Source organism: Symphalangus syndactylus, chromosome 2 (assembly GCF_028878055.3).
Source record: "Symphalangus syndactylus isolate Jambi chromosome 2, NHGRI_mSymSyn1-v2.1_pri, whole genome shotgun sequence".
In the NCBI taxonomy this organism is placed as follows: Eukaryota; Metazoa; Chordata; class Mammalia; order Primates; family Hylobatidae; genus Symphalangus; species Symphalangus syndactylus.
Genome location: NC_072424.2, coordinates 120,160,128 through 120,177,892, shown reverse-complemented (window position 1 = coordinate 120,177,892; position 17,765 = coordinate 120,160,128). Strand labels below are relative to the sequence as shown.

The 17,765-nt window shown below is 36.3% G+C and overlaps 1 protein-coding gene across 7 annotated transcripts in view; it reads right to left on the bottom strand.

The window, feature by feature from the left end:
- Window positions 1–17,765, bottom strand: part of ADGRG6 (adhesion G protein-coupled receptor G6) — a 142,897-nt gene that overhangs the window by 57,941 nt on the left and 67,191 nt on the right. For 5 of the 7 annotated variants that reach the window (XM_063622842.1, XM_055265808.2, XM_063622841.1 and 2 more), the window contains exons 4-6: window positions 16,123–16,746; window positions 4,920–4,988; window positions 3,105–3,188 (exon numbers count right to left, since the gene is read on the bottom strand). In XM_063622842.1, the coding sequence (XP_063478912.1) occupies window positions 3,105–3,188; window positions 4,920–4,988; window positions 16,123–16,746 (777 nt within the window). The remainder of the gene's footprint in view (window positions 1–3,104; window positions 3,189–4,919; window positions 4,989–16,122; window positions 16,747–17,765) is intronic. The other 2 variants (XM_055265832.2, XM_055265817.2) reach the window with 1 other exon arrangement.

The window sequence follows — 17,765 nt, the reverse complement described above, 5'->3', positions numbered from 1 at the left end:
GGTCTTCCAGTGTCTTCCCACATCCCAAAGCTGTGTACCTTGGATTCACTGGCCTGTCTACATGGTCCCAGTGTGAGTGGGTGTGGGTGTGTGTGTGTGTGTGTGTGAGTGTGCCCTGCCATGGGATGGAGTCCTGGGCAGGACTAGTTCCTGCCTGCCGCCCTGAGTTGCCTGGATGGCTCTAGCCACCCGCTACCCTGAACTGGATGGAATAAGCAGGTTGGAAAGTCAATGAATGAATGGCTACAAATTATTGTAAAACAAAACCTCATGAAGTATAAGATAATCATATAAATGCACGACAATAAATGATACAGTATGAAAGCACTCGGCGAACCCCCATATTGGTGACTGTTTTGGAACTGCTTGGTGGCAGGAGGTGCTCCTCACAATTTTCACTGTGCAAACATTTGTTTCTTGATTTAACCCATCACCGCCACTAAGACTGCAGTCACTCACTGGCTCACCCAAAACTGGGCAATCAATTATCTTACTTGTTTTCACTAATGTTTCTTAAATGTATGTACAGCTCATATTAACTACAATGTTTAATATTAGAAAATATTAGAAGTGTTTCAGTCTTTATTTGGAAGTTTGATGATGTTTCTGTGACCAGAAATATGCTGTAGGAACTTAACTCTTGTTTATATCAATCAGCCTATGGTAAGATTGGTTTCATTACATGTAACTTTACTCAAAGTTACAATTTCCAAGAACCTATCAATGACATTAATGAGGACTTAGTGTAATTTGAGGTATCAGATAAAAGTCCTATTGCAAACAACAAAAATAACTTTATACAGAAAAACAGGAACATTTCACAAAAGCCAGGAAAACAAATTCTATTGATATACTGTGATAAATATATCTGATTATCAAGCAAACTCAATCCCTCTCCTCTCCCCACAATGCAATATTGTTATTGATTAACTCAGTAAAATTTTGATAGCCAAGAGTTAAAAGGACTGGACAAATTAGATGATAGATTTGACAGTTGTGCCAATCTTTCTTATAGTAAATAAAATAGGATTCTCTAATATATCAGAATGTAAGCCTGAGAATGTTTACTCTCTGTTTCCCAAAGAATAAGAAATTGTTAATATTATATCAATGATGATAATCCAGGACATGACATTAAATAGCATTTATTCATAAGGTGAAAAAGTAATTCTCTTTTCAATTATTTCAAATTTGATTACATCAAAGAAAAAAATCTTAATATAGTCTGTCTCTAATACTTTGTTAGTCTTCCTTTTTAAAAAGATAATGAAGGCTTCAGGCCCTAGGACGTGAGAAGGCAATAGGATACAGGGAGAATTTTAAAACATTGTTTACATTATATTTATATTCACTTTTTACATCTGTGTTATAACAAGTAGGACTGGTTTCACTTTACAATCGTGAAATAGATTTACCGAAGTAAACACAAATGTTTACGTTAAAAAGTGAGTCAATTAAGGAAAAAAATCATATTAAATAGTATAGGTGGTTCAGAGACATGGTAAAAATTGTTAAGATGGTACACAAATTTGAGTACACAATTTTGAGAATATTTCTGTCATATAATGACCTGAATATTTTTAAACGCTAAGATGACATTTTGATTAAGAATTATCTGAATTAGATTTTTTTCATTAATGTGGCCAAGACAGACCATTTTAACTGATTCTAACATCTGCTTGCTTTGTTAAAACTCTAATGAATGTTATGACGCAGAGAGAGATGGCCTAAACAAGGCTTTCTTCAAGAATGTCAGAAATGACATGATTGAGTGAATACAGCTCCACTACACCAAGTCAAGGACTCTGAAGCACCGTATAAATGTTCTTGGGCAGTAGAGGATGTGTCAATCCTGGAGGGAGAATACCACAGAGGCTCTTTGTATGTTCATACAAAGAGTGAAATACTTAGTTAGAATTATAATATTTCCATCTACTGGCTAGCGTCCATGTGAAATATGCACTGGAAATTTCAGCTGCTGTTGCTTTCTTGGGGGTTGCTGGAATTTTTGCTCCGTCATAAATCTCCTTGGTGTAACTACCAGAATAACCATAAACACTCCCTGAATCAATGTCTTTATAACCCTAATGAAATTTATATCTACATTTCATGTAAAATATTCCATAGTTCCAATTTAAATATCCTACAGAGGAAATTGATGTAACCTCTGAAGCCAAGAAAAAAATGAACTATGTGGGTTTCTTTTCTCAGGGTTTTGGGTCCCTGGTGATATATTACAGATGTCTTGGCCTCATAAGCTAAATGATTGGAGTTTAGAAAATTCCTTTGTTTCTAATGCTTCATATTTGAGAATATTACTGTATTCAAAGCAATGGTGTGGTCACCTGATTGGAATTTCTCTTTTATTAGAAGAAACTGAAATTGCTCACTGTGAATTACCAAAAGGCCATGTATGTCGTTCATCTGGAACAGGTTAAAGAATTCTACTCATCTGACTTTTCCTCTGTTTATTTCTTACCGTACACTGCTGTATTTGCAAATTATAAATAATAGAAAAGTATATTTGGAGAAAAAATCAAGAAGTATTTGAAGTGACTTTAACTGTCATTCAAAAATTGATTTGTTTTAGTTGATATATAATCACATTCTATTATTCTTCAGCAAATAAAAACAGAAAGCAAAGTATTACTATGGAAATTGATTTAAATGTCACAAATATATGAACATAAAGTTCACTTAAGTGAGAAATTAAATTATTAAAATTACTTAGTTTTTTGAAATTTATAAAATCCTTTAAAACTTGTTTCCTGCAGAAAATAATCTGATAAAATACTATCGAAATGCGTTTTTCTCTGATCTCTATTATGATGCACATTAATGCCTTCTAATTAAATACCTTTCCCCTAAAACTTCCTTTGAAAAAAATTTTGGCTAAAAGCGCAAAAGAGGAGTACTGGAAACGTACTCATTCCACTGGTCATAAGAATGAGGAACTCAACAGAGTTAAGTGCTCTTTATTAATTTTACTAGTCTTATAAACCTACAAATGTATCAATTGATTCCAATTAACAGAAACTTTGTTGGAATAATACATATTTTTTATGTTAGACATACTAAAAATATAAAAGGTAATGATTTCTTACCATTCCTTTGTTTATCGATTCTGTTAGTAACAGGCATGTTAGTGGTGACAGTGGGTGGTGTAGTACTAGGAGAGTTTACAGTAGCTGGTAATAAAGATGAGAAAGATGTAATTTTGCAAAGAGCACATGACAGTTAATTTGGATAAGCAATCTATAATTAATGCATTAAAATATATAGGGGAAGAATGGAAACCATTTTGAAATACAAAAGACTCCAAGGTTGCAATGTATAAAATGAAGCAATGCTTTCTATGGCACATTAAGAATCAGTACACATGGCCTTTGATGCTATAATACACAAGGGTCTGGAGCAAGCACAAAGTGATGAGAGAAAGGACATTTTGATTCTAGATTCTAGACCTAATCTCCATTAACAAGCTGGCAATCACACAGTAAAACACTAAACCCTTCTAGAACTTGGTTTCCTGAGTCTGTCAAAAGAAAAAGTTATAGAAAGCAGCCTGTACGAATCTGCAGCTGGAAAGTTATCTAAACTAAGTTTGCCTAATACACTGAGACTAGAGAAAATCTCAGAAGAAAAATGTACTTCTTCTTAAGATGAATGTAAAGAAAAAGACAAATGAAATGCATAGACTAAGTTAATCATTTAAAGATTCCAACAAGTTTACTAAACATTGATAGATAAAAAGTATTTCACAGGGCAAGCTTTATAAGGGAGACATTTTCAAAGTATTATGTCAGATGTCCCAGGTGAGAAGACTTTTAAAAATAAAAATAACTTTTTTTTAAACTTCAGATGAACTAAACAGAATTATAGATTTTTTAATTTCATATAACAATTTGAAAACTACACGGAGATCATGGAAAAAAAAACTACTTGATGACTTAATTTCCATAGGGTGTTGATTAATAATAACATCAAAGAAATAATGTCTCCAAAAGGAAAACAAAGATAATAATGAGTTACCCCACCCCACCTCCTGCCTGCCCTACTCTCACACTGGAACCATAGACGAGAGCTTAGGTTTTTATTTCTTCAATCTCACTTCTAACCCCTGTCACTTTTGTGCTATGATCTTCTTAATAAGAGATCCAGCTTTTACAAAAGGCATGGCTGTGATTCTTAATGTGGTACATAGAACATGCTACTTCATTACAGAAGTATTTAATAGAATAAATAGATGAAAAGGGTCACGGATAATTAGGAAGAGCAACGATAAAATAAAGCAAAATATTTTTATTATTTTAAAACTTGTATAACTTTAATTATGTATTATTTAGCATGCAGCTATTTAGTACATAACATATAACTGAAATACTGACCATGATATATTAAGCATCATAATAATTAACACAGTTACATTAACATTAGTTCACTATAACCATTTTAATCTTAAGATTTAAGTTATCTTGTCATCATAAATTGCCTTATGGCCTTATCTTAAGGTTAACTGAATAGTCAAATTAATTTCCCTCTTTATTTTATAGATATGAATACTTCTTCAAAGTATTGTACCACTGTATTTATGCTGGACTTTTTGAAAGTCCAGTATATTCTTGAGAAGACATGGGGGAAAAATGAAACCAATCCATATTTAATAGGATATAAATTCACATTTTTAAAATTCAGAGCTTTGTGGAATTGTGGTTACCCATGGTGTGAATGCATTCTTTCTCCACGCCGTACTTACTGTGCACCCACACAACTAAAACACATGCAGAAATTCTTCTGTTTTGCTGTTTTCTGGCTTTCCAAGTGAAAATTCAGATACAAATCAAAACCATGACAACTACATTATCCAAAATTGCAAGTAGAAAGCAAAGAGATTCCAGAGCACGGTGTGGGCTCCCTACCTTGACAGAGGGTCCCCAGGTCTGCACAGCTGGCCAGTTCTGCTGCCGGGAGCGGGATCAGGTAGGAACCTTGATCAATACAAAGAGAATATGTAAGTTTGACTTATGATTTAGTGATATTATCCAGAAAAATCATACGGTTGATGTAATAGAAGCAGCCCTAGAAGAGTCCACCAGTAATTCTTTGATATCAAGAAAGTCTCTTTAGGTCACTGTGACTTAATTTTCTCAAATGTAAAACCAAAGTATTGAAATTGTCATCAAAATCTTTAACTCAACTTATCAGTCATCACACATGAAAAGAAAAGCAGTGCCACTGCCCCTTAAAGTTTGTGCAAAAAGTTCAGGGCTTTTTTGTATAATAAATTTTAAGAGTTTGGGTGGGAATTCATACAAATAAATAATACAAACAACAAGAATAAGTTTCAAAAGTGAAGTTAGATATTATGAATTACCCATAAAATGCAGTTTTGGTTCATACATCCTAGCATATGCTATTTGTAATTCCAGAAATATGTTTCTGTGACTTCAATTCAGTCTCTGTGTCTTTTTATTTCAAGCTTTTACTAACTCATCCTCAGCAGGAAACGAGTTTTGAGCTGATTTTTTAGTAGAAGTAGATTTTCATTGTTGCACTAAATCTCCCTCTGACAATTAACAGACTTTTTCCAACAGCTTGAGTCTGAGAAAAATTGGCTAAGCTTATAACAAAGCATATTGTATCACAAACATACAAAAATACAAATATATATGTATATGTGTGTATACACATACATATATATACACATATATATCATATGCACGATATATTTAATTTTAAGGGACATTTATATAATAGTGATTTTATTCTAATAAACATTTCAAAACTTTCCTGTGGGAATGTGAGGGCACAGCTCGTGCATGAGCTAACAAAAGATACGTAACTAGGTAAACAGTATGCATAAGCAGAAAATAACCTAACAGTTTAACAGTCTCTCCAGAGGCATGGTTTCTTCATCCTTGATACCTCAGGGCACTTGGCCCAAGGAAGGAATCATGATACTTCAGAAAGGCCTGATCTTACAGGCAGGCTATGACATGACACTGACTGGCAAGAAGCTCTTGTCACAGACCTTTACACATTCATTCAACAAACATTTACTTATCGCCTACATTATGTGAGGTACAGAGGCCAGAATGATGCTTTAAGCTAAGTCGCTGCTCTCAGGGAGGCATGAAAGGGAGATGGCGTCACAGTTCTAAGTGCTATTAGGGAAGTGCTCCGAAGGTGGCAGTGGCCCAAAGGAGGATGTGACAACAGCTTGGTAAGAAAAGTGAACAGAAAATCCATTTCAAAGAAGAAGGCCCATGAGGCACAGGAGGCTGTGAGAGAGCCAGGTGTAAGAGAGTAGAGATGGGTATTTTACTGGCAGACAGAATTTCTAAAACAAATACCAAGGAGGCACTGAAATGGTCTGTGCACCCAAGTCACTGGGCATTGCTAAAGTAAAAACTGATAAGGACGATCAGATACACAAACAACGGATAGCTGCTGTAAGGCTTTGGAAAATATCAACACCATGAGCACTAGAACCCTCTGTCTTTTTTCCAGTGGTTAATTCCACACACTGGAACCTTGAGTGGTGAGCACTCAAGGTTGTAAACCAAAAATGAACTTCTAGGGCCCCCCACAACCATCTAAATGGACTCCTTCTCTTGGCCAAGGTCCCTCCAGAGTTAACCTGAAAATCGAGTTGCCATGATGGAAGAGAGGGTTGGACATGCCTCATTACACCCCTTCAGCACTAACATCAACACAGACCCTAAGTCTGATATGAAACATTTACAATCTATCCTCTGTGAAGCCTGTTACCTGAAGGCTTCATCTGCATGACAAAATCTTGGTATCCACAATCCTTTATTTAACCCAGACATTCCTTTCTACTGATAATAACTCAATCGTCAATCAGAAAAATTTTAAATCTACCTATGACCTGGAAGCCCTCTCCCTACTACTTCGAGTTGTCCCACCCTTCTCCAGATTGAGCCAATGTAAATCTTACGTGTATTGGTTGATGTATTGTGTCCCTAAAACATATAAAAGCAAGCTGTACCCTGACCATCTTGGGCACATGTCATCAGGACCCCCTGAGGCTGTGTCACGGGTGTGTCCTTAACTTCGGAAAAATAAACTTTCTAAACTAATTGAAACCTGTCTGAGATATTTTGGGTTCACGAGGTGAATTAACATTGTGAACTCTTTTTTTTTTTTTGAGACGGAGTCTCGCTCTGTCGCCCAGGCTGGAGTGCAGTGGTGCAATCTCGGCTCACTGCAAACTCTGCCTCCCGGGTTCCCGCCATTCTCCTGCCTCAGCCTCCCGAGTAGCTGGAACTACAAGCGCCTGCCACCACGCCCGGCTGATTTTTTGTATTTTTAGTAGAGACAGGGTTTCACCGTGTTAGCCAGGATGGTCTCGATCTCCTGACTTCGTGATCCGCCTGCCTCAGCCTCCCAAAGTGCTGGGATTACAGGCGTGAGCCACTGCGCCTGGCCTGCGAACTCTTTCTTAAAGGCAGTGAGGGAAAATAAGGAGGAGGTAGGCAAGTAAATTATATTTCATTTGAAAACAATCATTTAGATTCTACAACCAACAGAAGGGAAACAGAAGCAGGACTACTACTAATAATTCAGCCTTGATATCATAAGTAATAAGGATCGACAGAAAGAGATAGATACAGATACAAGAAATTTAAAGACAGAATGCGTAACATTTAGCAACTAATTAAAGACAGAGGAAAAAAGGAAGAATAGAGGACGTTTTGCTAATTTCCAACTTGAAAAACTGGTACATATAAAAGGAGATGGGAAATAATAGAAGAAGAGCAGACTTAGGTGGGGTAGGGTAAACACTAAGTCCAGTAACAGAAACTGAGGTGCCTGTGTGACACCTAGACGCAAAAGTGTTTTTGTAAGAGGTGTAGCCAGGAAATCAGAAGCTATACAGTGTTTGGGATCACTGGAGATAGACTGTAGATTTCAGAAGGAAACAGGATGGAACCACAGATATTTCTATATTTAAGCATCAGATATAAGAAAAAGAGCTACAGACTTACAAAGGTAAAAACAGCTTTTACAGAGGTGGTTTTACATAATTTAAGATAAGAAAGTTTAATGCAGGATATGGCAATATCAAGAATACCAGAAAGGCCAGGAACGATAAAGAATGAGAAGACCTTTAACTTTGACTTGGGATTTTGGTAGTACCTCTATAGAAAATAGTTTGAGTTGTGTGGGAATGATGAAATCTAGACTGCCAAGGTCTGACGAGTGAATGCAAGAAGAGGAAGCTTGGCTGTGAAAGGAAGCAGAGAGAGGAAGGGGGAGTTTTAAAGATTGAAAACTTAAGCAAATGCACGATGAAAAAAGAACATTCGAGGAGGCAGAAGTTAAGGCAGGACTGAGGTGGAATTTTGTCTTGAATGCTTTTTGCCCATTATTCCCTTGCATCACATTTACTGTATGCCCACTTTTTGTAGGACCTCCCTTTTGTAGGTACTTATATTTTGTAAGGGACTTCCGCAAACTAAAAAGCCTTTAAAGTTCAGAGACTAATGAAATCTCAGCCTCTGTAGCATGCAACAGAGGAGACCCTGGAGGGAGTTCCTGTGGTTCTCATATTACACACAATGTTGGCAGTCAAGGGCTTCTTAGGCCACTTCTGGCATTGATACAGTATCTCTGGAAGACAAAGGGAGATAAGGGCTCAGTGTTGTGGGAAAGCAGTTTTTAGGCAAACTACATTCCCACTAGTATGTTAAAGAGCTTAGAGGTAAAAATAAGAAAAGAAAATCAGAAGAGCTATGATTTAGAGCAAGATATTTAACAATTTTCTTGAACATTTCATCAGTTTCATCGCACAGTCACAAGTGTAAATTTCAATATGTAGCATTCTTTTATGGGAAACTGCAACACTTACTTCTCAGTATTTTAGTTAGCTGTTCCTTCTGGGGAACTTCTGGTTTAGCAAATTGACATTGCTTTAAATACTCAATAAACACTATTTTAATATGACCCAATATAACAATAAAAAACAAACTGGAATATTTTTAAGTAAAAATGATATAAATACAAGTGACTAATTTAATTAAAAGGAAATTAAATTGATAAATGAAAACTTGCATTACAACACACCAAAATAAACAAATACATGAAATATCAAAAGTGTATACAAACTTTATTTCTACCCAGTTCCATTTTCAGCATATCTGCATAAAAAGTCAATATCACAATCAGTTTTCTTTGGCTGATGGATTTACACATCAGGAGGTTGTTAAGGAAGAACAAACAATCCACTCTCCTGGATAATGATATGTTTTATCATCAACCAATTGGTTTTAGAATATGATCTGTATGTGTTCACTCATTTTCAAGGCTACCAGAAAGGTGTTTTCAGGTGTTTACTTAATATTAATGAGAAAGCCAAATGTCTAGGCAGATAAAAAGGGGCCCCCGGAGAATCTCCCACCCACCTCACAAGTGTTTACATCAGATGCTTTTGTGCAGATGAGGAAACCTCCCCAGGCCTTGCCTGAGCCTGCCCACAGCGGACTGGAGCCCGACTTGCGCACTGTGGGAGGTGGGTGGAGCTCCGGGGAATTCATGCCTTATGCAGGGGAGGAGCCTGCTCTCTCCAGCTCCTGTGGGGACCTGGGAATCAATCAGTGAGGTGGAGGGCCTGTTAGCAGGCCTCCATCTCACTTTGCTGAGCTTTTTGTTGTTGTTTTTGTTTTGTTTTTCCTTTTTGCCCAATAAAGTCCTGCTCTACTCACCCCTCAATGTGTCCGCGTGCCTAAATTCCTAGTTGTGTGACAAGAACCTGGGTTCTAGCTGAACTAAGAAGCAAAGTTCTACAACATTAACAGCAAAATTTAGAGCCAAGTTTTCTTGAAAAAAGTGTAATCACTGGTAACAGGCAGTTGAGGAAAAGCTCTAAAGCTGTTAATCCTTCTCCTCTGTTGTTCTTTCCAAATTATGCTACTGAAAGGAGTCACTCTATATTAATATTTACACAAATTGTGGTAAAAAAGGCTGATGTGTAGCCCACTGCTCCTCTCATGCCTACTTAATAATACTGCAAATAACTGAGGAGCAAATCCTCACAATAAGTTGCAATAATAGAAAAATAAAAACAGTAATTCATTTCATTTTTTTCTTTGCAGTTGTTACTAAGATGAATTTTTCAACTTTTCATAAATAAATATATTTAAAGTGGCTTTAGTCATCTATGTTCATAAAGAGTTTGGGCATCCTCAAAGTATAAAGTCCTTTGTAAAGATAAAGTGATTTTATCTTAATTTTATTATTTAAAAATGATTTAGTGATCTAAAAATATTACATTCAATCATTTGTTAGAAGTGCAAGGGAGGAGCCAATAATGAATTTAAGTTTTATAGCTATGAAGAACAGAACTGTAATGATTATGAAATGGTAAAAATTCAAGAGTTGATGAAACCTTAGCAAACTCTGTAAAAAATCCTAGAGAGGGAAACAAAAGTAAGTACAAATCCAGAAATTTCAGAAAAGAATAACAATAAAGTATTTATGAAGTGTGTCTTATCTCTACATCCACAGTAGCTAACCAATGGAAGTGCCTAATAAATGCTTGTTAAAATAGATGTAATTTGTTTGAACTTAGACTATTCATTGCATTATACTGTACCACTCCCTCAGGAAAGAGTAGTAATCAGTAAAATAAATAAAACTTGTAGAGAAGGCACTGTCTGTTCTTTGTGAAAATTGACGGACATTAGCCAGTATCTAAACTTGAATCATTACACAGGCAAATAAATACTTGCACCTATAATCAAAGAGTCCACTAAAAATTTATCTATCCATAAGGGTCATAAAACTGAATGTGTTTAATAAAATTGTTCTAAGAAAAATGAAGATGCTATAAAACGAAGAAGATTTACTGCTAAATAAAGTATTTCGTTTTTAAAAGGATTGACAGGTTTAACCATGTTTTTAAAAATCTGCTGAAAATTTCCTAATTAAGGTACATTTCCCAAATATTTTTTAGAAAAGTATAGGAAAACAAAGTCATATTCTAAAATTGTTAGAGTATTTATTAATAATATATCAATTTTATTAAGGCTAGGATGTTTAAGATGTGAAAAAAATGACAGGACATTTTAATGTTGAATTGAGTCAGTTCAATTCTACTATGTTACTTTCATATTAAAATTTATTTACCAATATACCTTTGCAAAATCTATTTATTTTTCCATCACAAATTAATCCTGAAATAAAAGCTCATACTTAGCAGACATTGTCCATTCAATGGAATGTTAGAAATAAATTTCTATTCTCCCATTGGTTACTGTACTGATTAGTTTGTTGGAAATTATAACCATAAACAGCAAGATGCTTTCATTTTCTGGAAAAAAAAATGAAAGGTTAAAATGTTAACAGGGTACACTTATCAAAGATTTGCTTAGCTAACAAGCCTTGATATAATCTCTGTTTACAGGTATTTCCTGTCAGTTAATGAGTGACTTGGGCTCTTCAACTCCCAAAGCTGATGATTAAGCAGCAGGAAATTCCCTCTCCCATCATTTCTCCTGAAACACAGTCCAGGACATCTGAATGTCTGGAATGTGAGTGTTTAACGTCATCTTGGAATGGCAAGAAGATCACTATAAAAGTTAAAAAGACTCAAATATATTGACTCCGTAAGTTCACACTACCCTTTTGACAAAATTACTTTGAAAACTTATAGATGACTAAGGTACATGAGTATGTATTTGATGCACTCCGATAATCTTAAGGCTTGGGAAAGGTGTCTCAGGGACAGAGTTTAAGAAATTATGAGAACTGCATGATCTTACTTAAATGTGGAAACTAAAAAGGTTGAACTCATAAAAGCAAAGAATAGAAGAGTGGTTTTCAAGGGCACGGGTAGATGGGGCACAGGAGTTGAGAATGTATGGGTCAAAGGATGGAAAATTTCAGTTAGACTGGAGAAATACATTCAAGAAATCTATTGTACAACATGATGACTATTGTTAATAACAATGATTGTATACTTGAAAATTGCTGAGAGATTTTAAATGTTCTGTCTACAAATAAAATAAGTACATGAGATAACAATGAAAGTTAATTAGCTCAAATTAGCCATTCCACAATGTATACCTATATTAAAACATGTTGTATACCATAGACACACATTGTTTTTATCAATCAATTAAAATAATTTAAAATAATTTTTTTAAATGAGTATTCCCAGACCTAAATACTAGACAAGGAGACAGGAGACACATGTTAGAGCCCACCAACTGCCTCTGCCACTTTTTTTTTGTCTAAGCTTCAGTTTCCTGGCCTGTATAAAAGGAGTGGCATAAATCAGCATTCCCATTTAAAAGCCTATCAGGGCCAGATGGCAATCTAAAGACAAAAAGGGGGCCGGAGTGGGAAGAATAAGGGGTTGCTAAGGACTGAAGTAAACTGGGAAGCCCCTTTGAAAGCAGCAGCCACCATTTAGCTCCAGCTGTGTCAGCCATGCAACTATAGTAGCCTAGTGTATTCTGTTTACCAGAAAAATCCAAAACTTCATTTTTATGTGAAATCTAATAGTTTAATATCAGAAATAATTCACCAGTTAAAAGCACTGTGTGAAACAAATGTAAATGAACAGGAACAAATAAATGCTACCACCACCACCCATGTCTTAGGGCTAAACTAGCCTGTGGGTGATTGGTTTGTTTTCCCTGGCTGAGGAGCTCTAACAGGTCTTTTCTAGTGCTGTTCAAAGTATGTGGTTCAGCAAAGTGGACTCTTATAGTTCTTTAGACTAGTTTCAGGGGTTGGCAAATGTTCTCCTAAAGGGCTAGATTGTAAACATTTTAGGATGGCGGACTATACTGTATTGATCACAATCAATTAACACAGCCATTGTAGCACAGAGGCAGAGAAAGACAATATATAAACTAATGGGCATGGCTGTGTTTCAATGAAACTTTATTTATAAGAACAAGGGAGCTTAGTCCCAGCTACTCAGAAGGCTGAGATCAGAAGATTGCTTTAGCCCAGGAGTTTAAGGCCAGTCTGGGCAACATAGTAAGACCCCAAACAAAAAAAAAAAAAAAAAAAAAAAAAAAAAAAACAAGTATTAAAAAAACATGTGTGCTGGGTACAATCCCTCATGCCTGTAATCCCACCCACTTTGGGAGGCTGAGGAGGGAGGATCACATGGGGCCAGGAGTTCAAGACCAGCCTTGACAACACGGTGAGACCTCATCTCTACAATAAATTTTTTAAAAAATTAGCTGGGCATGGTGGTGCACACCTGATGTCCTACCTACTCAGGAGAGCTGAAGTAGGAGGATGACTTGAGCCCAGAAGTTCAAGGTTATAGTGATCTCTGATGGCGTCACTATAGTCCACCCTGGGGGACAGAGTGAAACCCTGTCTCTAAACAAACAAGTTAACAAAAATGCATGGCCTGTTACAGGCCCTCCTAATTTGTCAACTCTGGTCTAGAGAAATTCTTAGAGAAGCTTAGGAATCCCTGTAAAACTGAATCATACTTTTTCACAGTTAGGTATCCAGGAAGTATTGTGGGAAACAAATATTGTTTGTTTGAAACAAATATGTTAACACACTACAAACCTAGTGTTTTCTCACAGAATGCACTGCTGGCCAGAGAGATAGCTCTTGGACCTTCATACTTCTCCCCTGGGCAAGAATGAGCTTGCCTATCCTGGTACTAAATCTCATATCTAATCCTGTTTATAATGAATGACAGTCTAATTTATACTGGTTAGAAGAGCACAGCTCTAATACCAAACTTTCCAAGTTCCAATCCTGGCTTGGCCACTTACTAATTAAGTGACCCTGGAAAAGTTAGTTAATCTCCATGTGCCTCAGCTTCCTTATTTGCAAAATAGGGTCAATTACAGAACCCGTAACATGGGATCTATGGTGTAGGTAATCAATCAATATGTGTTAAGTGCTTAAAATGACATTTAGTACAAAATGTGTGTTCAATTTAAATATAATTTAAGTATTAGCAATTATTAACATAGCCATATTTGTTTTGGTTGCTGACATCTTCAACATATTGTCCCATAAAAAGGCAAATATTAGAATGGTCTATATTATGACTTTTTAATAATGTCCCAGTATATGGTGAAAAGAGACCCCTGAATTAAAGACAGTCACCCAGAATGTAGGAAGCACACCATTCCCTCTCCTTATTCTTCACTGTCCCATAGCAAACATACACACCTGACTTTCTCAATTTCTTCTCTGACAAAAGACTTCTCAAGGAGTCCCTGAAGGTCTTTTCTAGCTATCCTAACAATGAGAGAAGATCTTAGGGAACACCACCAGCTCTTATAAAGCTCTGCAGTTCCCTTGTGGAACAGGGTTGTGTTTATCTACTTTCCAACATCCTGCAAGGAAATATCTTTCAAATGACATCACTTCATAGCCTTTCCACCACCTGTAGGAGTGCCATGGACCACACGAACAGGTGGGTAACAGGAGTTCTCAGGCCAGAAGGGCAGGCATGGGTCTGAGAAATTGGGGGGTGGCCTTGAGTCATCAAAAGGGTGCTACTTTGCTCAAAGTGTGGGAACAAATTCCCAGTAAACTTCCTTCCAAAGTCATATACAAATTACTTTTGAATACTAGGCTCCTTCTTCTTCTTTTTAATTGAGAGTTATGTCTGTGACTAAAATGTATATATTGTCACTGCCTTAGATTTAGTCATACGACATTTAAAGTTGATAATAAAACTTCTACTTTTTGTGTTTGAATCAGTCCTATAATAAAATAAAGCCTTCCAGAATTAACTTTTGTAAATGGAGAATATTAGGTGGAGATCCATTTTAATACAATTTTTATCACACAGAATTATTTCTCAAAATATTCTGCATTTAGCTACTTCCAATAATAGCACATTTACAGTCTCACAAAGAACCAGAGAGAGCACAGTACTTGAAACAAACTATAAATCCTCATTTTTAAAAAAATGGAGAAAAATGTTCAAAGAAAAAATGGATAATTCCTGATTAAGATTTTCTATAAAATGGACAGTTTTGATATTTAATACTGGCTGAGTAAATACTATTCTCTTAGGTGATGGTTGTTTATTTAAGTCATTCAATTGAAATTTAATTCCAGGATGATAAAGATCAGTTTATAACTGTATCACCTTTGTGATTAAAAACAGTAACTGGGTTGGGCATGGTGGCTCACGCCTGTAATCCTAAAATTTTGGGAGGCCGAGGTGGGCCGATCACGAGGTCAGGAGATCAAGACCATCCTGGCTAACACAGTGAAACCCCATCGCTACTAAAAATACAAAAAATTAGCCGGGCATGGTGGTGGGCACCTGTAGTCCCAGCTTCTTGAGAGGCTGAGGCAGGAGAATGGCGTGAACCTGGGAGGCGGAGTTTGCAGTGAGCTGAGATCTCACGCCACTGCACTCCAGCCTGGGCAGCAGAGCGAGACTCTGTCTCAAAAAAAAAAACAAAAAAAAACAGTAACTGGCCAGGCAGGGTGGCTCACGCCTGTAATCCCAACACTTTGGGAGGCTGAGGTGGGTGGACCACTTGAGATCAGGAGTTCGAGACCAGCCTAGCCAACATGATGAAACCCCATCTCTATTTAAAAAAAATACAAAAATTAGCCAGGTGTGGTGGTGCACGCCTGTGGTCCCAGATACTTGGGAGGCTAAGGCATGAGAATTTCTTGAACCCAGGAGGTAGAGTTTGCAGTGAGCCAAGATCGCCCCACTGCACTCCAGCCTGGGCAACACAGTGAGACTCTGTCTCAAAAAAAAATAACAATAACTTACTTATTAATTTCTTTTGTTTCAAGCCTAGTGTTAACATTTCTATTTGAGACTCCACAATTATAACTGTTGTTATATTAGTGATAAACTCTGTGATATTTTATGACATAGGGAAAACTTAAGAATGGTAAAACCAAATGTCTTGATGGAGCATGCATGGCTTATAATCAAATGTGTGCTATAAGAGCTGAACAGATGACATTTTAAAAATTAAAAGAGCTTTTTAGTGACAACATATATATATATGTCTATAGGTGTGAATATACATACACATACATTTGTGTGTATGTATAATTCCTTGTTGACAATCATATTCATAGAATAATGCTAAAAAAAAAAAAAAAAGCAATACGCTACAAACTCACCACAGCTTAGGTTGCCTTCAGCTTTCAGAGCTAGGTTTGGGATATTCCAGAAGTCATTTTGCCAGTCGACTACATTCCCCTTCACATTACAGCTGAGGTTGGAGAGGATTTTGGCATTCATGGTAAAATTCCAAAGTCGAAAGTTATAAATGTCCCCTTTTAGAGAGACAATTTCATTTTGACTGGAGCCCAACAACAATTTCCCATTCCCAGGAATAACTTTACTAAGGGTAGAATCACATGGAACTGTTTCATAGTTTCTTTTGAAATTTACACCAATAGACCCCAAAGAATTATTCCAAACAAGGCAAAGCTGCTCAAAGCTTTCTGCAAAAATGTCTTCTTTTTCCTTGACAGGTAATGCATTGTTCAGCAAACATTTTGAATCAGAAATGGATAGAAAGTAGCCATTCTTGGCCTTTCCAAAACTAAGCAATTGTGTGAAGGATGCATTTGAGTAGGAGAAAGCTGTCCAATCATTGTCTTCATGGCCAACTTTGGTTGCTTCAAAGCAGAGTGTGAAAGCACTGAGCTCTGGAATGGAGACGCTTTTTGCAACAGATACCTGGTAAGCATCTGATGTCTGGGGTAAAATGACTTTTTGATTCCTTAAGGACACGGCAACTAGGACAAAACATAACAAGAAAGATAAACCTGTTAACTTCAGAACACAGACTAATGTGATGCAAAACATCAAGCCCTCCATCGCTTTCTACTAGTTAACGTTTTACCTACCATTTGCCCCATCCCTCCCCTCTTACTCATCCATCCTCTGTCATCAGCCCATTACCAATTGCCTGATATCAGTAATAATAATAAGAAATTCTACTCATTTCATCTCTAGTTATGATTGGATCTTACACCTAAACTTTTGAGTTACAGCCAGCGAAGTTGATAAGTATTTTTTAATCCTGAAACTAAGAAATTAATAATTTAAAAACCCCAACTACCTAATTAAGGAAATAACTGGTTTCAGGAAGGCTTTGTTTATACATTAATATTTTCAAAAATGCTACTTTTCAAATGATTTCTAAACATAAATAATAGTTCTTCTTTTCATTAATGATTACTTTTCACTCTTTCCAAACATTTCTGTACTGCCATCTCCCTTTCAGATACTCTATATCCTCCTATTTTTTCTGCCATCATCAGGCTGTTTTAGGAACAAATACAAAAATAATTCTATTAAGGGGAGGGAGTCTAGTGAAAAGTCAAACAAAGTGGATATTTAAGGTATCCAGGCATATAAGCTAGTTTTTGAGTAGTAGAAGGCAGACCATGGAGTTTCCTACTCCAGCTCTTCTGGGTAGTGGCCATGTGACCCTGGGTATGTTACTTCATCTCTCTCTACCTTTGTCTTATCTGTAAAATGGGCAACAATGGCACCTATTGCATATACAGTTAATAAGAATTAAATAAGTTAATATGTCCAAAGCACAGAGCAGTGCCAGTACCACAGCAATAAATAGCAAGTACTATTATTGTAATAGATGTGCAATAAATTCAAAATAAAAATGTATTCACCTAATCCATGATACATGCAAAATTATTACATAATACAATAGATTTAGCCCTATGCTAATATAATAGCCATTGTGAAACTAATTTGAGAAAGAAGTATTTCTCCTCAAAAATACTTTTTA